This window comes from Diceros bicornis, chromosome 15, assembly GCF_020826845.1.
Source record: "Diceros bicornis minor isolate mBicDic1 chromosome 15, mDicBic1.mat.cur, whole genome shotgun sequence".
Lineage (NCBI taxonomy): Eukaryota > Metazoa > Chordata > Mammalia > Perissodactyla > Rhinocerotidae > Diceros > Diceros bicornis.
The window spans coordinates 29,301,594-29,328,593 of record NC_080754.1 but is presented as its reverse complement, the minus strand read 5'-3'; the positions used below and the strand labels follow the sequence as shown (position 1 = coordinate 29,328,593).

Sequence of the window (27,000 nt, the reverse complement as noted above, 5' to 3'; positions counted from 1 at the left end):
ATATTTTTTTGTTGCCTATGCCTTTGGTGTTATATCCAGTGAATCATTGCCAGATCCAGTGTATTGAAGCTTTTACCCTATGTTTTCTTCTAAGAGTTTTATAGTTTTCGGTCCTTTATTTAAGTTATGGATCCATTTTAAGTTAATTTTTGTATATGGTGTTAGGTAAGGGTCCAGCTTCATTCTTTTGCATGTGGATATCCAGTTTTCCCAGCACCATTTGTTGAAAAGACTATCTTTTCCCCATTGAATGGTCTTGGCACCCTTGTCGAATAATTTAACTGTATATGTGAGGGTTTATTTCTGGACTCTGTTCTATTCCATTGGTCTCTATGTCTGTCTTTATGCCAGTACCAAACTGTTTTGATTACTGTAGCTCTGTAGTAAGTTTTGAAATGAAGAAGTGTGAATCCCCCAGCTTTGTTGTTCTTTTCATGATTATTTTGGCTATTCAGGTGCCTTGAGATTACATATGAATTTTAGGATGGGTTTTTCTATTTCTGCATAAAATATCACTGGGATTTTGATAGGGATTAGATTTTAGATCTGTAAATTGCTTTGGACAGTATTGACATCTTAACAATATTAAGTCTTCCAATCCATGGACATGGAATGTGTTTCCATTTATTACTATCTTCTTTAATTTCTTTCAGCAATGTTTTATAGTGTTCATTGTACAGGTCTTTCACCTTGTTGGTTAAGTTCATTTGTAATTATTATATTCTTTTTGATACTATCGTAAATGGAATTATTTTTGTAATTTCCTTTTCAAATTGTGCATAGGAATGCAACTGATTTTTGTGTGTTGACTGGACCCTGCTACTTTGCTAAATTTGTTTATTAGTTATGACAGGGTTTTTTTTGTGGTATCTTTAGGGTTTCCTACATATGTGATCATATCGTCTGCAAACAAAGATATTTTTCCTCTTCCTTTCCAATTTGAATGTTTTTATTTCTTTTTTCTTGCCTAATTGTCTGGCTGTGATTTTCAGTACTATGTTGCATAGAAGTGGTGAAAGCAGACATCCTTGCCTTGTTCCTGATCTTAGAGGAAAAACTTCCAGCATTGAGTGTGATGTTTGCTGTGGGTTTTTCATATATGACTTGAATATGCTGAGGTGGTTTCCTTGTATTCTTAGTTTGTTGAGTTTTTTTAATCATGAAAAGATGTTGAATATTGTCAAATACTTTTCTTGCATCAATTGAGATGATTGTGTTATTTTTTTTCCCTCATTCTGTTGATGTGGTGTATTACGTTAATCGACTTTCATATGCTTCATGACTCATACTTGCATTCCAGGAATAAAGCCCACTTGGTCATGGCGTTTAATCCTCTTAATATGCTGTTGAATTTGGTTTGCTAGTGTTTTGTTGAGGATTTTTGCATCAGTGTTCATAAGGGTTATTGATCTGTAGTTTTCTTGTAGTGTTCTTGTCTGACTGGTATCAGGGTAATGCTGGCCTCATAGAGTGAGTTAGGGAGTGTATGCTCCTCTTCAATTTTTTGGCAAAGTTTGAGAAGAATTGGTGTTAGTTCTTCAAATGCTTGGTAGAATTCACTAGGAAAGGCATTAGATCAAGAGCTTTTCTTTTCGAGAGATTTTTGATTACTGATTCAATCTCTTTATTACTTATAATTCTATTCAGATTTTCTATTTCTTCATGATTCAGTCTTGGTAGGAGTTTGTCCATTTTGTATAGGTTATCCCAATTGTTGAAGTACACTTGCTCATAATATTCTCATAATCCTTTTTATTTCTGTAGAATTGGTAGTACTGTCCCCACTTTCATTTCTGATTTTAGTAATTTGAGTCTTCTCTCATTTTCTTAGTTCATCTAGCTAAAAGTTTGTCAATTTGTTGATCTTTTCAAAGAACTAACTTTTGGTCTCATTGATTTTCTCTCTTATTTTTCTATTCTCTATTTTGTGTATCTCTGCTCTAGGTTTTATTATTTCCTTCCTTCTGCTAACTTTGGGTTTAGTTTGTTATCTTTCTAGTTCCTTAAGTTGTCAAGTCAGGTTGTTGATTTGAGATCTTTCTTATTTTTTAAGGTAAGCATTTGTAGCTATAAATTCCCCCCTTAGCACTGCTTTTGCTGTGTCCCATAAATTTTGGTATGTTATGTTTTCATTTATCTTGAAGTATTTTCTCATTTTCTTTGCAATTTCTTCTTTGGTCCAAGAATGTGTTGTTTAATTTCCACAATTTGGGGGATTTTTCCAGTTTTCCTTCTGTTATTGCTTACTATCTTCATCCCGTTTTGGTTAGAGAAGATACTTTGTGTGATATTTATCTTTTAAAATCTGTTGACACTTAATTTCTGGCCTAACATTTGATCTGTCCTGGAAAATGACCCATGTGTAGTTGAGAAGAATGTGTATGCTGTTGTTGTTGGGTAGAGCATTCTGTGTATGTCTGTTAGGTCTAGTTGGTTTGTTGTGTCATTTAAGTCCTCTATTTCCTCTTACCTTTGTCTGGTTGTTCTACACATTATTTTAAGTGGGACATTGAAGTCTCCAACTATTATTGTAGAATTGTCTACTTCTCCCTTCTGTCATTTTTTGCTGTATGTATTTTGATGGTCTGTCATTAGGTACATAAAGTTTATAATTGTTTTATCTTCTTGCTGTACTGAACCTTTTATTAACATGTAATGTCCTTTTTGGTCTCTTGTAACCTTTTTTGATTTAAATTCTATTTTGTTTAATATTAGTATAGCCACTCCTACTGTCTTTTGGTTACTATTTACATGGAATATCTTTTTCCATGCTTTCACTTTCAACCTGTTTGATCTCAAGTGAATCTCTTGTAGACAGCATATAGTTGGGTCATATGTTTTATCCATTCTGCCAATCTTTTTTTTTTTGATTGGTGAATTTAATTCGTATACATTTACAGTAATTACTGATAAGGAGGGGCTTCTGTCATTTTGTTGTTTATTTTCTATATTCCTTATAGCTTTTTTGTCCCTTATTTCCTGCATTACTGTCTTATTTTTTGTTTGGTTAATGTTTTTGTAGTGAAATGTTTACATTCTTTTCCCATTTCCTTTTGTGTATATTCTTTAGCTGTTTTCTTTGTGGTGACCATGGGGATTACGTTTAACATTCTAAAATTATAACACTCTAATTTGAATTTACACCGACTTAATTTCAACTGTATACAAATCTCTGCTTCTTTAACAGTTCCATCTCAACCCCTTTCAGTTGTTGAAGTCAAAAAATTATGTCTTTATGCATTGTATGTCCAAAAACAAACTAACAATTTTTTGAATGCATTCATCTTTTAAATTATGTAGAAAACAAATGTGGAGTTACAAAGCAAAGTTACTGTAGTATTAGGTTTTAGACTAATAATTGATTTTACTTTTTTGCTAATGTTGGCTTTAATTCTATACTAAGTTAGCTTTTAGACTAATATATAGCTTTTAGGCTAATTTTTTAAATATAATTTAAAAAATATTAGTTTCTTAAATCATGTAGAAAACGAAAAGTGGTGTTACAAACTACTGTTACTAGCTTTTATATTTGCCCTTTTATTTATCTTTACTGAGATCTTTATTTCTTCAAACACCTTGAGTTACTGTCTGGTGTCCTTTAAATTCAGCCTGCAGGACTCCCTTTAGCATTTTTTTCAGGGCCAGTCTATTGGTAATGAACTCCCTCAGCTTTTGTTTATCTGGGAATGTCTTAATTCCTCCTTCACATTTGAAGGAGAGTTTTGCCAAATATAGGGTTCTTGGTTGCCAGTTTTTTTCTTTTAGCACTTTTAATATATCAGCCCATTGCCTTCTGACTTCTAGAGTTTCTGATGAGAAATCTGTTGACAGTCTTATTGAGGATCACTTGTATGTAATGAGTCACTTCTTTCTTGCTTCCTAAAAATTCTCTCTTTGTCTTTGTCTTCTACCAGTTTGATTATAGTGTATCTTAGTGTGAATCTCTTTGAGTTCATCCTACCTTGAGTTTGTTGAGCTTCTTGGATGTTTACATTAATGTCTTTCATCAAATTTGAGAATGTTTTGGCCATTATTTCTTCAGACATTCTCTCTGCCCCTTGATCTCTCTCTTCTCCTCCTGGGACTCCCACAATATGTATATTGGCCTGCTTAATAGTGGCCCACAGATCCCTTAGACCCTGGTCACTTTTCTTCAGTCTTTTTTCTTCCTGTTCTCAAACTTAATAATTTCCACTGTTCTGTCTTCAAGCTCACTGATTCTTTCTTCTGCATGCTCAAATCTGCCTTAGAATCCACTCTACATCGTTTATTGTACATTTTAGCTCTAGAATTTCCTTTTTGTTTCTCTTTAGATTTTCTTTTATTGATATTTCCATTTTGTTCATACATCATTTTCTTGACTTTGTCTACCTCATCTTTTAGTTCTTTGAACATCTTTAAGATGGTTGTTTTAAAGTCTTTATCTAGTAAACTCACCACCACATCTTTTTCAGAGATTTTTTTTTTTCTCCTTTGAATGGACCATACTTTCCTCTTTCTTTGCATGCCTTGTGATTTTTTTGTTGAGAACTGGACATTTGAATCTTATGGTGTGGTAACTCTGGAAATCAGATTCTCCCCCTTCCCTGGGGTTTGCTGTCCTCAGTTTTTGTTTTTTTGATTGTTGTAGGCTATCTCTGTGCTAAGAATCAGCCTGTGGTATAAACTTAAGGTCTTCTCAAGTCTTTTCTGTGCTGGCACCTTCCCTGGCCATATGTAGTGACTTTCTAATTTCTGTTGTAAATGTGGTTGCTTTTGAATATCCTAGTCTTTAGTGTCTGGCCCTCAAAAGGGTAGAAAGAGAAATATGAAATGGTAGGAGGAGATGCTTGCACTTTAAGTCCCCTGGAGGTCACTTCAGCCAGAGGGGGAGGGATTTGCATCAATTAGGGGAGGTTCAACAACAGTAACCACTGCCTCTTTGTCTGCACCTCTGTGATCAGAAGCAGCAATCAGAGCTCAGATCCCCTGTATTTGGAGGACAGGGTCTTTTTTTGCCTACCCTGGTTTGTGCAAGCTTTGTGCCAGCTGCTCTGGGAACACTTGCACAGCTGTGTTACAGGGCTGAGGGGTGGGGGTTGGATAGCTGTTACTGTGCTAAGAGCTGAAATGGACTGGATTAACCACAGTTGACCATTCAGTACTTCCCCTGGAAGTTGCAAGCCTTTAGTAGACTACAGAATTCCAAAATAGTTAGATCAGATAGATTCTGCCAGTGCAGTTGTTTTCTAGGTGGGGAGACAAATTTTTGGTGCTTCCTATTCTGCCATCTTCCCAGAATCCACCTGATTTGTTTTTACAGTCACTTTAACTTAACAGTGATCACCTAAGTGATAGCATTTAACTTTTAATACAGTGTGTCTCAAGTTAGAATCCAGGATATATTCTCTGGGGTTTGTGAGTTCTGCATTTCAAAAACACTTATTTATAATTTAGTAAGGGAAAAAGAAAGAGACATTAAACAAATGACATAATGAAACTTTGATAAATGCTAAGGAGGAGAAATACAGTGTATAGCATAAAAGAATTTTCTAAACTTTTAATTTTGGCCTGTTTTTAAATAAGTGGATTTTCAAATTATTTAACACAATTTTTTAAAAAGTAAAAGTGTGCAAGGATGCTGCAATGTGTTATTGCAGCAATCCCTACAAAGCTGTTTGTTAATATAATAGAATAGTAAAAGTTGGATGAGCAAAATTATGTTTCTTGAGTCTTGTTATCGATACTTGAGTCCAGATTCTTTAGGGGTTTGTTAGTTCCTCTTTCTGGAATATCCCTGCCCCTTTTCTACCCCCTGCCCCCCATCTCTAAGTGAACCGTAGGACTTCATTATTGTCCAAGTTGAAACATACCCAATGGTATATATGTTAGTAAGTAATAATAGATTAGGAATAGGTTTCCGCAGTTTACAGCATATTTTCCTTTATATTACTTCACTGGATTCTCACCCACTTCTCTTGGGTAAAGGCATGTGTTGCAGCGGTCTCTTTATAGATGGACAAAATAAGTTTCAAAAATATTTGTGGTTTACCTATACAGTCAAAGTCACTGGATGGTAGAATGTGGTAGAGAGAGACTTAGAACCACATCTTTTGATTAGTGTTACTTGAAGTGAGGTGCAGAGAAGGGTTTTTCTTCTTTTGAAATAACTTGCACATAAATTTCTTCTCAAGTCTTGTTGTTGTTGTTGTATTTCCTCCTAAGCAAAGCTGATAACTTCATGGTACCTGTTCTGCTACCCACTGTCCTGGTTATGGATCCCAAGGTCTTAAATTGGCCAGGTTTCCTACAGTTTCTGACTTTTAGTGCACTTTACCTCAGCTATCTGAAAGTACATACTTTCTGTGGCCAAATTTTTCTACATCTCTTCCTTCAAAAGTAACCTTTCCTTTAGTTTTGGTGCTAGGGTATTGTGTCTTTTTGAGTTGTATTTCATACCCGCCAAGCCCATTCAAGTTGTGCTACTCCATTCACTTCCATTCCCAACTCCTCCAAATTGGAGAGCTGTGAAGTACTGCTTTGCCTGATACCATTTCTGTATCCTGTAATACAAGAATTTGGAAAATTTCAAGTTAGTAAGCGTATAATTTATTCCAAGGTGTAAATGTTTAAATTCTCTACCTGTTAACACAGTCTTAAATATTTTTATCATTATTTTAGGTGGCTAAACTGGAGGCAATCAAATCATGCCTCTTGAGCTTCATTTATGAAGGCGTTTATGTTAGACATTCGTGATATGTCTTTTTCAAATTGCTAAATTTTCTTATCCAGCCTTAGTTTTGATTGAAATTTGCTTAATCCTCACTGTGAATATTCCTGGTTTTTGTCCAATTTCAAGTCCTTTATTCTCATGATTTCCCTTTCAAGAATAATCATTCACTCATGTTAATTCTAAGATACAGCTACATATAAACTTACTGTACATATATTACTTATCTAATCATGTTCTTTAAGTCAAAATTACAAATTATTGGGGCCGGCCCGGTGGCGCAAGCGGTTAAGTGCGCGCGCTCCGCTGCGGCGGCCCGGGGTTCGCTGGTTCGGATCCCGGGCGCGCACCGACGCACTGCTTGGTAAGCCATGCTGTGGCGGCGTCCCATATAAAGTGGAGGAAGATAGGCACAGATGTTAGCCCAGGGCCGTCTTCCTCAGCAAAAAAAGAGGAGGATTGGCGGATGTTAGCTCAGGGCTGATCTCCTCCCAAAAAAAAAAAAAAAAAAAAAAAAAATTACAAATTATTTTTACTGGTCTGTATTCTTTATTCTGAACTGAACTTTAAAATTGAAATCAATTTTATGGCGTAAATGCTTAATCTTAATAGCCACTCTATCGTATTTCACAACTGCCTTAGTTATTAACCTCTTACAAACTAAGTACTTAACTCAATATAATTTTTTTGCTTTACTTTTTATTATGAAAAATTTCAGAAATACTCAAATGTAAAGGGAGTAGTACAGTGAACTCCCCTTTATACTCATCATCTAACTACAACAATCATCAGCTCATGTGCACTCTTAGATGATTATGGCCCCTCCCATGTCTAACCTCTTTTGTCATTATTTTATTTTGATGTAAATTTAACACTTTATATCATTTTGTTTGTATGTATTTTAATATCAGATAGACTTTTTATATGACTATAATCAAAAGATAACTTCTATACAGTGATGATGACTCATGAGCAGCTAACGTTGTAGTAATTTTGGTGTAAATTAGATTTTGTTAAAAATCAACTTTTTCCACTGTATGTTTGGTAATAAATGGGCAGAGGGAACCAAATGGCTTTCTCGCTATAAACTTTGAAAACTGTAAGTTCTTTTTAACTTTAAATAGGCTTGTCCTTTCTTGCCGTTCTCTATAACTGCTTAAGCAAAATAAGATAAAGTTGTACTATTAATTTTTTTAATGAAGGTGAAATATTATCAATTTGAGGAATATCAGTACATCATTGGGAAATGAATAATTTCAAATATTCATAAAATCTCGGATGTCTGTAAATTGACTAGCTTTGCTTAAATAGCAGTCTTACAAATAGTATTTTTATCTATTAGGTTTGATTTTCACTGAATCATTTGAAGATAGAATATTATATTCAAAGGTAGGGCTGCACATAAAGTAGTTAATGTTATGTTTATATATAATAAAGGGTTATCTACTCATTTTTAACCTGCTGCTTCATGTAGCCCAAATGCATACTGTATAATTATTTAACGATGAAACTGTGTTGTCTTTAAGCATTTTATCATTTGATCATCCAGATGTAGTACTTTGCTGAAAATAATGTAAAACATTTGAATTCTGAATACTCACCTTTTAGAAAAGCCCATTCACTTGGAAGAAAATGGTTATTTTGTGTATATGTTTCTTTCTTACAGCTTTTATGTGTAGTCCTTTAGTTAATTGGAGTAGAACTATTAATGTTTATAAACATATCTCCTAAAATTTGTTTAAAGAATGGTCATCTTTTTGATTCTATGAAAATGTCGTTTGATTTGGTACTTATATACTCTTAAATATGCAGAAGAAAGATAATTTTGAGGAGAATCACATCAGTTTTCTGGTGTGTTCCTGGTATGTTCTGATAGGTTTTTCATTTGATGTTAATTGCATTTTATTCTTTTTTTTTTTTTTTTTTGTGAGGAAGATCCGCCCTGAGCTAACATCTGCCAATCCTCCTCTTTTTGCTGAGGAAGACTGGCCCTGAGCTAACATCTGCCAATCCTCCTCTTTTTGCTGTGGAAGACTGGCCCTGAGCTAGCATCCATGCCTATCTTCCTCTACTTTATATGGGAGGCCGCCACAGCACGGCTTGAAAAGCGGTGCATCGGTGCACGCCCGGGATCCAAACTGGCGAACCCTGAGCCGCCACAGCGAAGCGTGCACACTTAACCACTTGTGCCACCAGGCCAGCCCCTGCATTTTATTCTTTAAATTTTATTTTACCTACGTAATAATCACTTTCCAACTTAACCAGAAAACCAAGCTTTTTTCCATCTGAACTTAATTAGGCATATGTTATTCCACTTGTTTTTTTGTTTTGTTTTTATTTTTTTGACCATTGTTATTCTGTGAGTGGTCTGTAATAAAGTGGAAAGCAATAATGGCAAGTGAAAATAATTGGGGGCTTTTACATTGAGTGTATTTCCAGTTTTCTAAAAGTATGCAATTGATTTCTTTGTGTGGTAGACATTTTTTCAGGTTCAAACACAGTTCAGTGTAGGGAAGAATTTTTTTCTGGGTGATAAAATGATGGGAATCTTCATGGAGTCCTTGGGAATAGAAAAGCTAATGATTTCTAAGCAATTCAGAAAGAGTTGTTTGTTATACTACAGAATATTTGTGGATTTTTTGAGAAGGCTGGTGAACTTTGCAAATCTTAAGAAAATTATATCTGTTTTAGCAGAAATAACAATTTATTTCTCAAAAGCAAATCTAATTTAACTGCTTATACCTAATTCTTTCCATTTGGTGTTGGAAACTGGATACATTAACTTATGAAAAGCTCATATAAAATTATAATTGAAGAAATAGCAAATCTTTCATATGCTTCTACCATTTGTGAACATTGATGTGTAATGTCTCAGTTCTCTTATTAAGCTAACGCATTTACAATTCTTTCTTTAAGGCAAATCCTCCTCCAGTATTGGTCAACACAGATAGCTTGGAAACACCGACTTATGTAAGTTCCATTTCCTCCCCACATTTAAATAATTCTGCTTTTCCTGTTCAATTTTTGATACAGATAAAAAGATCACAGCATTATTTTCTCTAATATATTGTACTTATGATGTTCTGTCACTGAGCTATAATTGTTAAAGTAAATGAAACAGTGCTGTGCTTTTTAATTCTTTTTCCATACTTATGCAAAGCAGAAATGTTGAAATAGAAATTTATACTTTTATTTTTAAATTAAAATAATTAACTTTCACTAAAGGCTGTCTCTGACCAGTGGTCACTTACACAATGTCATATATTCAGAGTCATTTTAGAAGTCTGATTGAGTGACTAGGTTTTTAGTAACAGGTTTATATGTGTGTTCATGTATTAAAAAAATTAGTTATAACTTTGTAACTTTAAATTGATTAGTGCTTCTCTCTAAACTTACTTTGTTAAAAAGCCCTCTTTTCCTTAAAGATAAATAGCCAGAACAGCAGAATCTGATCTAACATTTATTTATTTGTGGGGAAGATTGGCCCTGAGCTAACGTCTGTTGCCGATCCTCTTTTTTTTGCTGAGCAAGATTGACTCGGAGCTAACATCTGTGCCCATCTTCCTCCATTTTTTATGTGGAGTGCCACCACAGCATGGCTTGATAAGTGGTGTGTCAGTCTGCACCTGGGATTCAAACCTGTGAACCCTGGGCCGCCAGAGTGGAGCGTGTGAACTTAACCACTACACCACCGGGCCAGCCCTGATCTAACATTTTTCACCCCAAAGGAAAATGTCTTTGGAGATGTTTAAATAAAAGTAATGCCCGTGCATTCTTTTAATCAAATGGCGCATAATTTCATAGACTGTAAAAATCCTTTTCTCCCATTTTTGAACTGTGGTTGATTTCAGTCTCTACTTTAAAACATTTTAGGGCTGGCTCGATGCTGTAGTGGTTGAGTTCATGTGCTCCTCTTTGGTGGCCTGGGGTTCGTGGGTTCGGATCCCGGGGCCAGACCGCCACACCACTCATCAAGCCATGCTGTGGCAGCGTCCCACATACGAAATAGAGGAAGATGGGCACAAATGTTAGCTCAGAGCCAATTTTCCTCAGCAGAAAGAGGAAGATTGGCAATAGATGTTAGCTCAGGGTGAATCTTTCTCACCAAAAAAAAAAATTTTTTTTATTTGGATTTATGTTCTGTTTGTATTTATATGAATATGGATGTATCAGATATTGGGATTTTGCAAAACTTCAAATAACAGTACTTAATACAAACCAAAAATACTCTTCTTTACTTCTTTTCAGTCAATGTTACCTTTCACACTGATGTAGAATACTTAGTCAAGCAGAATTTTGTTTGTACTTTTGTCAATATTTTCTTCTTTACATTTCTTTCTCCCTCACTTGTTCCTTTGTTCACTTATGTTTTGCTTAAAGGCAGAGTCAGTGATTAAATATTTTGATTTTAAAACTCTTTTAACTGGAAGTTAATAAATAAGAACTAACAGAAAACGATAATATTGACAAAATAAATACACATGCATTTTAGGGGAAAAGTCAACAAATTGAAAGCAAGATTAGCATACTAAGCAGCAAATTTAGAGTAAAAGTTGTATAATTTTAAGTTTGTTTGGCATGTTATTCAAAAAAGTTTTTTTCTTGCCAAGCAAGGTATGTTGGGGGTCTCCAGGACCACTTACTACCCATGTTGGGAGATTTGCTAGAAGGACTCACAAGCCTCAGCATATTGTTGCACTCATTGCTAAGATTTATTACAGCTATGCAGTACGTGAGGATCTGTAGTCAGGTTAATGGCTGTATGTCTAGAGGAATCCATGTTTAGATTTCGTTATACTTTCTTCCTCCCATGAGGGGTCACGCAGAGCACTCTTTTCCCCTAGCAATGAAAATGCAGCAACATGTGTGCAGTGTTTCTGGCCAGGGAACCACATTATGGACTCTGTCAGTGCAAAGTTTTTTATTGGAGATTGGTCACATAGGCACCCTCCGTCTGGCACATAACCATATGTCCAGGCTCCCCGAAGGAAAGCAGGTGTTCAGCATAAAATGCATTGTCTCTACAAAGTCTAGCCGCAGTAAAGGACCCTTTCAATTAGGGAATGGTGGAAACACTCCTAAAATCAATTTGCCAAATGCCTGCCAAGACCCTTCTAGAGATAGCAGCCTTAGACCTGCTATGTTAACCGTTTTCTGTATGTAAGGAAATAAGATAAATTCCAGTTCTCCAAACAGCATTTGTCAGTGTGCTACTTTATCATACTTAAAGAACACTGTGTGAGATGTTTGGGTAGTAACTATTCTGTGTGGCTCTTGCTTTGTGCAGGTAAAAACCACGTGTTTGGTTTGAGTAAGACAACCTTAAGCTTTTAAGAGACTGAGGAATTTAATTCTAAAATTTAAAATATATTACAGAATGGTTTTTAAACTTGTTATTCCTTTGTTAATTTCCTGATCACTTAATACTAGCTATGTATTGATGAATAAAAATAAGAAAAGTTGCAGCTGCTGCCTTAGAACACATTTTTTTTTTTTCTGGCTGTAGTCGTCATACTTCCCAAAATTAAGTAATTAATTGAGTATGTATATTGTACAAAGTTCAAAAGATACAGAAGGATATCCAGTGAAAAGTAAATCTTTCTTCCACCCCTGCTGTCATTCTTCCAGTTCCCCTTGCCTATGGCAGAAAGTGTTAGTAGTTTCAAATATGTCCTGCTATAAACAGTCTATGCATATGTATTGTTTGCAAACTTTTACCGTGTAAAATCAATACCCTACTGATAATTTTTGTATAGATATTTTTGTGTACGTATACAAGGATATAATCAGAATATATTCATATACACAGATTGCTGAGGGGGGCATCAATTTAGATTTGATCATCATTGACAAATTGCACTTAATGGAGTTTTACCCATTTATACTTAAATAAAAAGTATCAATGTTTTTATCCCATACTGTCACCATCAGTGCGTTAATAAACTTTTTCATCTTTTGTTAACGTAATGTTTAAAGTGTATTAACTCAGGGCCGGCCCCTTGGCTTAGCGGTTAAGTGCGCGTGCTCCGCTGCTGGCGGCCCGGGTTCGGATCCGGGGCTTGCACCGACGCACCACTTCTCTGGCCATGCTGAGGCTGTGTCCCACATACAGCAACTAGAAGGATGTGCAACTATGACATACAACTATCTACCGGGGCTTTGAGGGAAAAATAAATAAATAAAAAAAATTTTAAAAAGAAAGTGTATTAACTCATTGTTTTAATTTGCATTTATATCTCACCTTTTTCTGCATTTTCACCTTAAAAATTTTATGTTGAAACATTCACATACCACAAAATCTACCCTTTTAAAGTGCACAATTCAGTGATTTTTGGTTTATTCACAACATTGTGCCATCACCACCACTTCCTAATTTCAGAACATTTTCATCACCCTATAAAAAAAGCCCTGTGCCTATTAGCAGTCACTCCCCATTCTGCCCTTCCCTCACCCTCTAGCAACTGTTCATCTACTTTCTGTCACTATGAATTTGTGTGTTCTGGACCATTCATATAAATAGAATCATGCAATATGAGGCCTTTTGTGTCTGGCTTCTTTCACTTAGTGTAATGTTTTCAAGATTCATCCATATTTGAGCATGTATCAGAAGTTCATTCGTTTTCATGGCTGAATAATATTCCATTATCTATGTATACCACATTTTATTTATTCGTCCCTCTGTTGGTGGACACTTGAGTCATTTCCACCTTTTGGCTAATGTGAATAATGCTGTGATAAACATTGGCATACAAGTATCTGTTCAAGTCCCTGCTTTCAATTCCTTTGGATATATACCTAGTGGTGGAATTGCTGGGTCATATAGATAACTCTATGTTTAGGGTTTTGAGGAACCACCTGTTTTCCAAGCAGTTGCAGCATTTTACATTTCCACCAGCAATGTATTAGAGTTTCAGTTTCTCCACATCCTTACACATCTTGTTATTCCTCATCAACAAAAGTTTTGGTCTTTTTTATTATAGCCATCCCAGTGGGTATGAGGTGATATCTTATTATAGCTTTGATTTGCATTTATTCAGTGACTAATAATGTTAAGCATCTTTTCATGTGCTTATTGGATATTTTTATATCTTCTTTGGAGAAATGTCTGTTCAGATCCTTTGCTCATTTTTTAATTGGATTATTGTCTTTTATTAGTAATTTGTAAGAGTTTTCAATATATTCTAGGTACAAGTTTTTTATCAGATATATGATTTGCAAAAATGTTCTCCTATTCTGTGGATTGTCTTTTCACTTTCTTGATAATCTCCTTTGAAGCACAAAAGTCCAATTTATATACTTTTTCTCTTGTCACTTATGCTTTTGTTTTTTTTATTTTATTTTTTGTGTGTGAGGAAGATTAGCCCTGAGCTAACATCTGTTGCCAATCCTCCACACTTTTTTTTTTTTTTTTTTTTTTTTTTTGGTGAGGAAGATCAGCCCTGAGCTAACATCTATGCCAACCCTCCTCTTTTTGCTGAGGAAGACTGGCCCTGGGCTAACATCTGTGCCCATCTTCCTCCACTTTATATGGGACGCCGCCACAGCATGGCCTGACAAGCTGTGTATCAGTGTGCGCCCGGGATCTGAACCCGGGCTGACAGCAGTGGAGCACCTCACACTTAATCTCTCCGCCACGGGGCCGGTCCCTGCAATCCTTCTCTGTTTTGCTGAGGAAGATTGGCCCTGGGCTAACATCCGTGCCCATCTTCCTCTACTTTATATGAGACGCCACCACAGCATGGCTTGCTAAGCGGTGCGTAGGTCCATGCCCGGGATCCAAACCTGCGAACCCCAGGCCGCCAGAAGCGGAGCACGTAAACTTAACTGCTACGCCACCGGGCCAGCACCTGGCACTTATGCTTTTGATTTCATATCTAAGAAACCATTGCCTAATCCAAGGCCATGAGGACTTAACACTTATGTTTTCTTCTAAGAGTTTTATGGTTTTAACTGTTGCATTTAGGTTTTTGATCTAAGTTAATTTTGTATATTGTGTGATACTATGTATCATTCTTTCGTATGTGGATATCTGATTGTCCCATCACCATTTGTTGAAAACACTATTCTTTCTACATTGAATGGTCTTGGCACCCTTGTAGAAAATCAGTTAGTCATAAATATGTGGATTTATTTCTGGAGTCTTAGTTCTCTTCCGTTGATCTATATGTGTATCCTTATGTCAGTGTCGCATGCTCTTGATTACGGTAACTTTGTAATAAGTTTTGAAATCAGAAAGTCTAAGTCCTTTAACTTTTTAAGTTTATTTTGGCTATTCTGGTTTCTTTGCATTTCTATATTAATTTTAAGATCAGCTTATCAATTCCTGCACACAACAAAAAGGCAGCTGGAATTTTGATAGAGATTGAGTTGAATCTGTAGGTAAAATTGGGGAGTATTGCCATCTTATCAGTATTATGCCTTCCAATCCATGAATACAGGATGTCTTTCCATTTGTTTATATCTTTAATTTTGTTCAATAATATTTTGTAATTTTTGGTGTACAAGTCTTATACTTCTTTTGTTAAATTTATTCCTAAGTATTTTATTCTTTTCATACTATTGTAAATGGAATTGTTTTGTTAATTTTATTTATGGATTTTTCATTGCTAGTGTAGGGGAATACAATGGACTTTTAGGTATTGATCTTCTATCCTGCAACCTTACTGAATCATTTATTAGCTCTAATAGTTTCTTGTGTAGATTCCTTTGGATTTTCCACGTGAGATGGGTTTTCTATATGTCTTCTGCAAATAGAAATCGTTTTACTTCTTCCTTTCCAAATAGGATGCCTTTTATTTATTTTTGTTGCCTAATTAATTATCCTTGTTTAGAACCTCCAATACAATCTTTGATAGAAGTGACAAAAGCAAACATCCTTGTTTTGTTTCTGATCCTCGGAAGAAAGCTTTCCATCTTTTACCATTAAGTATGATATATTGTACTCAATTTTAAGTATTAATTAATATTATAATTTCATTGGCACTGGAGTTTTGATTTTCTTTCTATGCATTCCTGTTCTTTCCTTAAATAGCAAAAATGTTAAGGGAAGGCAAAATTAAGGACAAAAATTCTCGAGTTCTTACTGGCTCCAGTAATGAGGTGGAAATGAGCTAATTTGCTGAAGTAATTCCCATCTGTTCCTGTGTTTATTTTCCTTAAAGACAGACCATGAACACTGAAGGTTAGGAAAGTTCATTTGATTAGACTTGGGTAGTTTTCTTACATACTAAGAGCTTCAGTTTTTCCATATGTAGTATAATTGATAATTGCAATATTTTAAAATCAACCTAAATGGCTATTCATTATTTAGGAAAAACTTTTAAGTAAATTCTTTTGGTGTTAATACTTTGTATTTAGTTACGTTAATTTTTCATCAGGAAGAACATTTTCTTCTTCCCAATACATTTTTATTTTTAGATTCTCACCTTCTGATGGTATAGACTTTGAGGTTTTTATTTGCCTGAGATTATGCAGTAATATGAACCATGAGTCATATGAATGTTGATAGATAAAATCTTGAATTTCAATATGTTACTCTATAGTTAGAATGGTATTACTGAATTCAACCTAAACAACAGGGAATTAGTAAATTAGGCTTCTTTTTATCTTCCTTGGGGCAAGTCTTATACTTATTATGTAATAGGATTTGTCTGTCCTGTTTGAATATATTAGTGTAGGCTGATTAGAAAATTAAAATCTTTGGGTCAATAAGGGATTGAGCATATCTGTGTTATAAATTTTCCCCTACTTCTTTCTGGCATGTGTGTACCCATAATTAAAGTAAACTGTGTTAAAAAAGAAAAACTTATACAACTTAAAAGTTAAACGATAAATGCTGTTCTAATATACTAGCAATGACCAGTTGGAAATATGAGTCCATTAACTCTATCAACAAAAAATATGAAATACCTAGCAATCAGCTTAACAGGAAATTTATAGAGTTTGTAGTAAGAAAACTATAAAACTTTACTGATGTCATAAAAGAATACCTGAGAAGCAGAGAGCAGATCTTGTTGCGGAGCAGGAAGATAATGTAGAGATCATCATTTTTCTCAGATTAATCTGTAAATTTGATATAGTAAGTCATAGCCCCCCAAAAAAGGGCGAAGGAGGAGAGAGAGCGAGAATGTGTACATGTGTTTTAGAGGGATGGAGATGGACTTAATGATTCATCTAGAGCTGCATCGTCTAATACAGTAGCCACTAGCTACATATTGGTATTTAAATTTAAATTGATTAAAATTTAAAATTTAGTTTCTCTGTTGTACTAGCCACATTTCAAGTGCTCAGTAACCATATGTGGGGAGTATCTCCTGTTTTGGACAAGGCACATTATAGAACATTTCCATCACTACAGAAAGTTCTGTTGGACAGTGTTGATATAGAAAAGTAAAAACTCAAGAATGGCCAAGTAAAATTTAAAATAAAAGTAATTGTGGGGGATTTCCCCACCAGGTAATAAAACATGTTATAAAACATCTTTAATGCAGCGTAGGTCTGGTCCAAAACCAGATAGAATGGAATTAATAGAATACAACTTACCTTTGATATATGTTGTATAATCTGATTTTTCTTTTCCTGGTCAAGTTTATTATAGGTTAGTTGTTCTTAGTTACGGCTTCGTGGGATTTTTTTTCCCCACTGTTAGGATTTTTTTTTAGGAATTTACCATCTATTCTTAAACGTCTTTGGAATTTTTGCCTTACCCAGACTATTACCATAACTTCTTTACCACTTGACTTTTTTCCAGTTTCTTTCCATTTCTATTCCATACTGCCATAGTTCTTTTTATGCAAAACCTGTTAAACCTACTAGATGCTCAAAAACTTCTGAGAATATTTCTCATTCCTTGGGAAAGCATTTGGAACCTTTCACAATCAGGCCCAGTCTACATCTAGTTTCTGCTCCAACTTTCACCCCCTATACACAATCCCATTTTGTTGATAGGAATAAATTCAAAATCTAGAAAATACTAGCAGTGACAATTCTCAGGAAGTATTCTAAATCTATTCTCTTCTATTTTTAAAGAGAAAAAAACATTTTGTCAGTAATATATTCATTTTGTCTAAAAACTGATCTCTCTTCTCTAATTTGGTTCCCACCTTAATTCTCACTCTATCCTGTTAATTGAGAGTAATAAACCCATTAGCCAAGCATTTCTTTCGTACTGGAAGCCACATTTTGTAGAGATATTACAAAAAAAGAAAACTAAGCAAACCAATCATTTTGTAGTTTTGCTGGAAACCATATTGTTTTGAAATATTACACTACCATTGCTTTTTTCACTTTTACTGTTAATGGAGTGGTACTTGCAGAGTAATTTGTGTTTTTGGTAATGTACTCTTGGCATTTAGAAGCCCAGTGTGAATGTGTTTAATGTTGTTATTGAATTGTCTCTATGTATGCAATTATCAGACCATTTCAAGTTATTGAGGGTTTAGGAATAGTCTTTTGGGGTTCATATGGCCTTCTCACTTTTCACCTCTTTTACATCAGTCTTTACTACCTAGAATCCTCACCAGATATCAATACATCATGAGCTGGCATTAAATTAAGTGCCAAGGACATTGACTAAGTGCCTACCTTTTGAGAAGGCTTAATGGTGAAAATCTCAAATTCCTTAAAGCAAATTCCTTAAATCATAAGATCAAAATACACAAATTTTATGTATTAACACCAAAAAAGGCCGAATAAGCACACTCACTTGGGAATGTTTTGCAAAATAAAATTTCAGACTATTTAGAAATAAACAAATGAACAAAAATAGAGCCCAGTGTAGCAGTTTTGGCATTTGGCCAAAGACATATGGTGAAGAAAATTTAACTTTAATATGTTGGATGTTTTTAAAAATGGAAAGGAGTAATAAGCAAGTGAATTGGGCATTTAACTCAAGAAGCTTTGAAAAAGAAGTGTCTAAAGAAAGAATAAAGAATTTATAAGAATAAAAGCAGCCAGTGCTTGTGGTCTAGTGGTTAAGATTCAGAGCTCTCACAGCTGAGGCCTGGGTTCCTTTCCCAATAAGGGAACCACACCCACCCGTCTGTCGGTTGTCACACTGTGTGGCAGCTGCGTGTTGCTGTGATGCTGAAAACTATGCCACCAGTATTTCAAGTACCAGCAGGGTCACCCATAGTGGACAAGTTTCAGCAGAGCTTCCAGACTAAAAACGACTAGGAAGAATGACCTAGCCACCCACTTCCAAAAAATTGGCCACAAAATCCATATGAATAGCAGCCGAACATTGTCTGATATAGTGTCAGAAGGTGAGAGGATGGCCCAAAAAGACCAGGCAGGGTTCTGCTCTGCTGTACACAGGGTCGCTAGGTGTGGGAATCGACTCAGTGGCACTAACAACAAAAAGTAAAAGCAGAAAGTAATAGCGTAGAATGTAATAGATTAATCAGTAATGTTAAAACTACTTCTTGATAAAGACTGATAGACTTTTAGCAAGTCTGAGCAAGAAGAAGATACAAATAACCTTTAGAATAAGAAAAGTGGTATAGCTGCAGATATGGATTTTTTATTTTTACTCATAAACAAAGGACTTTCAGTCAAGTTGGCAGGATATTCATGTGCATAACCCTCCTGCACTCTAGATGTATAGAAATCATAAAATCATTAAAATATATATACACACACACACACACACACACACATTTTTGACATATTATCTCAGAAACGAGAAGAAAATCTCGTAGGTGAGAAAGAAGAAGAAAGAAAGTAGCAGTTGGGTTTGAATCCATTACAGCCATAAGAATTAAGAACCCAAAAAAGTAGTAGAGATGCGTTTCAAAAGCCCTCCAGAGAAAAACTCCTAGCCCCTGAATCGGACCTGAATTAAGGGTTGCTTTCTTATGGTATAGTTCAAGAGAACAAAGTAGCTTACACTGATTTCATTCTTCCATTGTTTCATTATTCTATTGCTGTGTAACAAACTACCCTGAAACTTAGTGGCTTAAAAAACAACAGTTCATTATTTCTCATGATTTTCTGGGTTAACTGGATGGTTCTTCCGCTTCACATGGTGTTGGCTGGGGCACTGGAAAGGTCTGGAAGATTCCCAAATAGTCTCATTCACATGGCTGCCAGTGGGTGCTGGTTGCTGGATAGGAGTACAGCTGGTGCTTTTGGCCAAGGGCCTTGCTTCTCCTCTATTTGAATATCCTCATAGGCTGTTTGAGCTTCCACACATTATAGCTGTTGGGTTCTAAGAAAGTACATTCTAAGACGAAAGCAAACACTACAAGGCATCACATGACCTAGCTTCAGAAGCCACACAGCATCACTTGTGCCACATTCTTTTTAACAAAGCTCATCTAAGCACTGTCTAGATCTAAGGGAAGGGGAAATAGATAACGTTTCTTGATGGTAAGATGGTTTAGTCATATTGCAAAAGGGCATGTGGGATGGAAGACAGGAGGCATCTAGAGAAATGCAGTTGATCACAATCCCTATTTGAGATTTTAAGATTGAGAACTTTGCCCAGCCTCATGTGGCCAAAAATGTTAAAGCAATAATTTGAATTCCAGTTAATGTGATTCCAAGGACTACTCACCTTTCACCAGTAGCCCTCACTGTGAGAATTACTTCTTCCAGGAGGGAATACAGAATAAATTGAAAGGAATAAGAGAAAGTGATTGGTCTGTAAGATGTGAGCAAGAACTTGAATCACCAGTGTATCAGATTTGGACATGAAATATTTAAGTGAAATTTGTGACAGAGGAAGCACTAACGTGACAGAGGAAGCACTAACGTAACAGATGTGGAGGTGGGAACTTGCAGGATATGTAAAGGAAAGAGCAAGGCATTCAGATCTGATGGTATGTAAGGCTCATGAAGACAAGAGATATGTATGCTAAGAATGAAGCTGAGTGATAGATTGGGGTCAGTCATGCAGAGCCTTGTATGAGAATTTCTGGAAGTTTGTTATTAGACATGAGCTCCAAAAAGACATCTGTGTAAGACACATTTGAATGATTTGGGCAGTGGAGAATACTAATCTAAGAGATTGAGTAGATTACATTGGCAGTAGTCCAGAGGAGATTAACAAAGGCTTGAACCAAGGTAATAGAAATGAGAATGAAGAGGTTATGGTTCTCAGAAAAATTGAAATATTCAAATCAGTAAGAATTGGTGACTGCTTAGATGTGTGGATCAAGGCAGAGAAAAGAGTCAGAGTTCAATAATATTAAAATAAAGCTGAATATGTACTCTTTTTATATTTGAAAGTTGTAATACCATAAATGTCAATTTATTAATCACATTTGCACTCTTGTCATTCCTTAAAAATCTTCCTTAAAATGTTTTAAATAAAGCTATATTATTTGGCTGCTATCACATTTAACAGATTTTCATTAATAAGTCATGCAAAAATTAAGTCTTGCTGTTTCAAATTTTACACTCTAAGTTTCTATGCTACTTCTTTTTTCCCCCATTAGGTTAATGGCACTGATGCAGATTATGAATATGAAGAAATCACACTTGAAAGGGTAAAAACTATTAATTATCTTAAGTTTTTTTATGTGTAAATCTGGTGCTTTAAAGAACTCTTTAAATACACTGCTCTTTAATATAGAATTCAAGGGAGAATATCTTTCAAAAACAGAACTATGTAATATTAGTTTCTTTTATAAGTTCACATATCATAAAATTAGCCATGGTATTTTCAGAACATGTTACTTTTCTTTAATAACCTTTTTCTTTAAAATAAACTTTTTATTTAAAGTAGTTTTAGATTTACAGAAAAGTTGTACAGAGAGTTCCCATTTACCCTGGACTCAGTTTTACCTATTGTTAACATCTTACATTACTAGAATACATTTGTTTCAAGTAATGAACCAATATTGATACATTATTATTAACTAAAGTCTATACTTTATTTGGATTTCCTTAGTTTTTATGTTTTTCTCTTCCAGTGTATACCATATTACGTTTAATTATCATGTCTCCCTAGGCTTCTCTAGACTAACAGTTTCTCAGATTTTTCTTTGTTTTTAATTTTATTATTTATTTTTCTTATGATAAAATATTTATTTTTAAATAAGTTTTTAGTATCCTAGTAACATGGTCATTGTATCAGTTTTCTTCCCAGCAAAATTAATAGCCATAGTTCTAATGGACAAGACCCTATTGAAACTTTATTATCATATGCTCCCCCAGTCAGAAAATAACTTGAGTACAATTCAGATGTGTAAATTTTCTTGAATATTTTCCCCTTAAGAATTTCTGCGTTCAATTGATACTGTATTTTAATAATGCCGCCTTGTCTGACCAGCACTGGGGGAAATGAAGTGTTCCACACAAGTAAATTTCCAAAGTAGCTGAAAGTCTGTATATTTAAGACTAAAATCCTAGCTAATTAGATTTGCCAGAATAGACTCTGAGTGAAAATAGACCTGAGAGGGTCTTTTACATGTGTAATAGATCTATACCGCCTGCTACCCAAATTTGGGTCACCTGTTCGAGGTGGATGACTGAGTAATTTTCAAGTAAACCCAGTGTTAATATATTGTATGTATTTTAATATGGTATTTTGTTGTTTTGTTTTCCTCAACCTATTGTGATATAATTGACATATAATCCTAACTTTTTATCTTATTCATTTTTCATTCTTTCTCAGTGCCTTTTAAATTTCTTTATTTAGTTATGACTGTATGTTGTATTTTTTGCTGATTAAAGAACTCGAGTACCAGGATTGGAGAGCTGTTATTAAAGTACAGACTTGCAACTAGAAGATGAATAAGTTCTGGAGATCTAATGCACAGCATAGTGATTATAGTCAACAATACTGTATTATACACTTCAAAATTGCTAAGAGACTAGATCTTAAATGTTGTCACCACAAAAAAGAAATGATAATTATGTGACATGATAGAGGTGTTAGCTAAAGCTACAGTGGTAATCATATTGCAATATATAAATGTATTGAATCAACTCGTTGTACACCTTAAACTTACACAATGTTATATGTAAATTATATCTCAATTTTTAAAAAGCATATGAAAAAAGAACTTGAGTACCTGAGTAACTTGGTAACCTCACAACCTTTTGATACTGTTATTGAGACTCTAGTAGCTCTTCAAGAGTTTAAACTGGAAAAAAAATTCACACATCATAGTAGAGAGACTGTTTAAGCTATTTAATACTAACAGTTAAGTAATAGGTCTGGATATATCCACTTATTTGAGTTGCCTGAAAACCAGAGTTAGAATATTCTTGCAAAAATAAACATTTTTTAACACTGTTACTTAGAACGATTGTTCTTAAAGACTTTTTGTAGCAGTAGAGCCCTTTCTTCAACGAAAATATTACTCAGAAATCCAGTATGTAAAACAAGGAAAAAGTAGCTCTGCTTTGGCAAAATTGACTTTGCTATCAAGAAAGCTCACCCATGTTAAGTTCTCAGGTTAGGCTTTCAGTATTAAAAAATGCCTTTTGCTAGTCAGGTGTCTTGGTTCAACACATCAAGGATGATGGCAACTGTTACTTAGCGGATACAATTTGGTGATTTTTAAATAAGCTGATAGCAAAGTTAGCAGAAGAAGGTTTTACCTACTCAGAAATAATAGCAGCAGAAAGATCACTTGAGTGTTTTTCTCTTAGGAGAGATTTGCCTTACCAAACATGAGATGCACTCTGGAAGAAAGATGTAGTGACACCTCTACAGATGGGTGACTGATCCAAGGACAAGTTGCACATACTTTTAAAGAAAGAACTGTAGACTAGACTCCAAAAGTACTCAGTACATGTTCTTCAACCTCACCTACTCAACAGTAATGCCTCTGAATTCTTCATAGAGAATAAAGAGCTTTCTTTATATTTCCTAATTTAGAATCTTCATATTCCCTACACATATACCTTTGTGTGTGTGTTCCCTGTGTTAACACAGGATCCAGGTCTTATAATGACAAGAACCTATCAATAAAGGTAATTGTTATTCAGTCTTGAATTCTTTTTCCTCTTTCCCCAGGGAAATTCAGGGCTTGGTTTCAGCATTGCAGGAGGTACGGACAACCCACACATTGGAGATGACTCAAGTATTTTCATTACCAAAATTATTGCAGGGGGAGCAGCTGCCCAAGACGGAAGATTGCGGTATGTTTTGCACTTTATGTTGTGATACTGAATCCACTTTGTATATTTTTCTTGAGGCAAACTGAACAGACATAAGTAAAAATAAAAAATACTTTCATAACTTATGTAACATAGATGGTCAAATAACAAGTGAATGAATGAGATAATTGTGCTCTAAGCATTGTTTTCTTCTTTTCATTTAAGAATTCAATTTTATCTTAGATATTTTAACATTTTGAATAATAAATTTGATTGATGGTTTAAATGTAAGCAAATTTATAAAAATTAGAGATTTCCCTTTGTATTTTCAGATACATTCACAAAATGTTTTCCGTTTATTTTCTGAGTGGGAAACATATAAATTTATTTAAGATAAGGGGATTATATATATCTGAGTTTGTTTCATACTGTAAAGAAAAAAGATTATGCAAACTTTAAATAAATTAACATATTTTATTAATTGAGTAGAAGAAAGTAACATTGGTCTCTTGCTTAAATTTAGTGTCCCATTCCAGAAGATATCTTTAACATACTTTGTTACTCCTTAGGCCGTGGATTATGACACTTTTCCTATTCTCTTGTTTGTTGTTTTTCATATATGGTGACAATCTAAAGTTTTAAGAATGAGGATTTTGTATGGTCTGTTAAAAACAATATCTTATTTTAAGGCTATTGGTACCTTATGCGGCTGTTCAGTTTTAAACTTTACTTGTCATTGCATATGACAGGTGGTATTTAATGAAATTAGATATAAAATTAATAATTTGATCATTCATGTAAATGTAGACATTTACTTCCTGGTTCTGTTAACTGGCCTTTTATTTATGCTTCTTATGAAAAATTAATGTTCCATAAGTTTCACTGAAGAACATATCTATGGTAATAACTCTAAGGTATCACTGTTTTTGGATATAGAATTTCTTTCCTCTAAAGAAAGTTAATTAGATAATTACCAGGATCAGTTTTAATATTTTAATTGTGTTTTGTTCCTCTTCCCTGTCCAATTTGAGATGAACATCTTTTTTTTGTTGTTGTTTTTTCCCCTGATGGAATACTGTGCAATTGAAACTGAGACCAGAACTAGGAGGAAAAGTTAAGACTAGGAATAAATCAAACTTTAAAAAAATGTATTACTATGTCAAATTAGATAAATTATTTATATGAGAAGCCTTTTAATAATTGATGTAATCTTTAACTTCATATAAATTTCAATAATGAACTTTATGTCTTAAAATCTGTCTAGGTTGGAAAAGGCAATCAGAAAATTATTTTTGGATAAATCAATGAATTAGTCTGTTTTTGCCACTTACTATCTCTGTGACCTTAAGGTAGTTACTTAGTCTGAACCTCATTTTTTTATCTTTGAATCACAGCTCTGTCAGTCATTCTCTGGGTGGCCTTGGGAAAGTTATTTAAGCTCTTTGTGTCTCAGTTTCTCCATCTGTAAAATAGGGATATAAATATGTATCCATCTTATAGGTTGTTGTAAGGGTTAAAACACTAAAAGAAGTACCTGACGTAGTCAGTGCTAAATAAATATTTGCTATTTTTGTAAAGTATCAATGCCTACACATAATAAGCATGCAATAAGCATACAAATTGCAGCTGTCATAATTATTTAATATTTTTGTGTAATAATCTATTATTTGCATTCTTTCTTTTACTGGCCCTTGGGAAATGTTTGTGTTTATTTATATGGGTATTTAATACATTGGAATTTAGCATGTATTTTTGTCTTTTGTATATTCTCCAGTAATAAATAATTCTCTTTACCTTAAAAATGAAAATGACAGGAAATAATTGGCAAAGTGAAAAATTGATATTTAGGGGGCTGGCCTGGTGGCATGGTGGTTAAGTTTGTGTACTCCTGGGTGCGGACCTACACACTGCTCATTAAGCCACGCTGTGGCGGCATCCCATATACAAAATAGAGGAAGGTGGGCGCAGATGTTAGCTCAGGGCTAATCTTCCTCAGCAAAAAGAGGAAGCCTGGCAACGGATGTTAGCTCAGGGCCAGTCTTCCTTACAAAAAAAGAAAGTTGATATTTATATTTTTAATATTTAATGTTAATTTTTAATGTTTTATTTTTTTCTCAGGGTCAATGACTGTATATTGCGAGTAAATGAAGTAGATGTTCGTGATGTAACACATAGTAAAGCAGTTGAAGCATTGAAAGAAGCAGGGTCTATCGTACGATTGTATGTAAAAAGACGAAAACCAATATCAGAAAAAATAATGGAAATAAAGCTCATTAAAGGTCCTAAAGGTATGAAATAAATCAAACTAAGACAGATGATTAAGTAAGAAATCTCTGAGTTAAGTGTAACTAGGAAGTTGTTTATGACACACATTCTAAGAAAGCAATACTGGTAATCTGCAGAACTTGTGTGAATTTTTAGAGTTTTTCTGTTATTTCTACTGACTTTTGTCTTAAGTAGAATTCTGTCTAAACACTTTGAAGTCATGTATAGTGTTGATATTAACTTTTAATCATTAACTACAAAGTACATTAAGATATTAACTTAATCATTCATCTACAAAGTACATTAAATGCAGATACACAGGCTAAGTTAAAAGAAGAAAATTTATAAGTGTGTCATTAGCAGTTACCTCTGCAATGAGGACTCTTAAGACGTGATTTCTAAATTTTGAAAATATTGATGGGATTGAAGATAAATGGAAATATTGATTCTCATTTGTGGCTTCATGGAAGAGGTGGTATTCCAGCAAATGAAAAAAGGAATAGAGAGCTACAAATTCGTCTGGTACTGTGAAGCTATGGGATTTATGAATCACAGAAATTCCTTATTTAAAATTAATTCGTAGAATATTGGGAAAAGAACAAAATTACTCACATTTCTGAAGCCGTTAGTTCTGCCCACCACCAACAGACAATTTTATTATTTTTTCTCAGTTGGTTTAATCTTGTGAAAGTATTAAAAGTGTTAGTAAGGGGCCAGCCCAGTGCTGTAGCAGTTAAGTTCAGGCGCTCCGTTTTGGCAGCCTGGGGTTTGCCTGTTTGGATCCTGGGCGCAGACCTACGCATTGCTCATCAAGCCATGCTGAGGCGGTGTTCCACGTAGAGCAACTATGACGTACAACTAGCTAATGGGGCTTTGAGGAGAAAAAAGGGGAAAAAGAGGAAAATTGGCAATAGATGTTAGCTCAGGGCCAATCTTCCTCAAAAAAAAAAAAAGTGCTAGTAAGATACACAATT

At 34.6% G+C, this 27,000-nt stretch overlaps 1 protein-coding gene across 10 annotated transcripts in view; it reads left to right on the top strand.

The window, feature by feature from the left end:
• The window catches only part of DLG1 (discs large MAGUK scaffold protein 1), a 289,399-nt gene that overhangs the window by 161,238 nt on the left and 101,161 nt on the right, over positions 1-27,000 (top strand). For all 10 annotated transcript variants that reach the window (XM_058556076.1, XM_058556073.1, XM_058556078.1 and 7 more), the window contains 4 exons: positions 9,626-9,679; positions 21,148-21,198; positions 23,679-23,803; positions 25,880-26,049. In XM_058556076.1, coding sequence (XP_058412059.1) covers positions 9,626-9,679; positions 21,148-21,198; positions 23,679-23,803; positions 25,880-26,049 — 400 coding nt within the window. The remainder of the gene's footprint in view (positions 1-9,625; positions 9,680-21,147; positions 21,199-23,678; positions 23,804-25,879; positions 26,050-27,000) is intronic.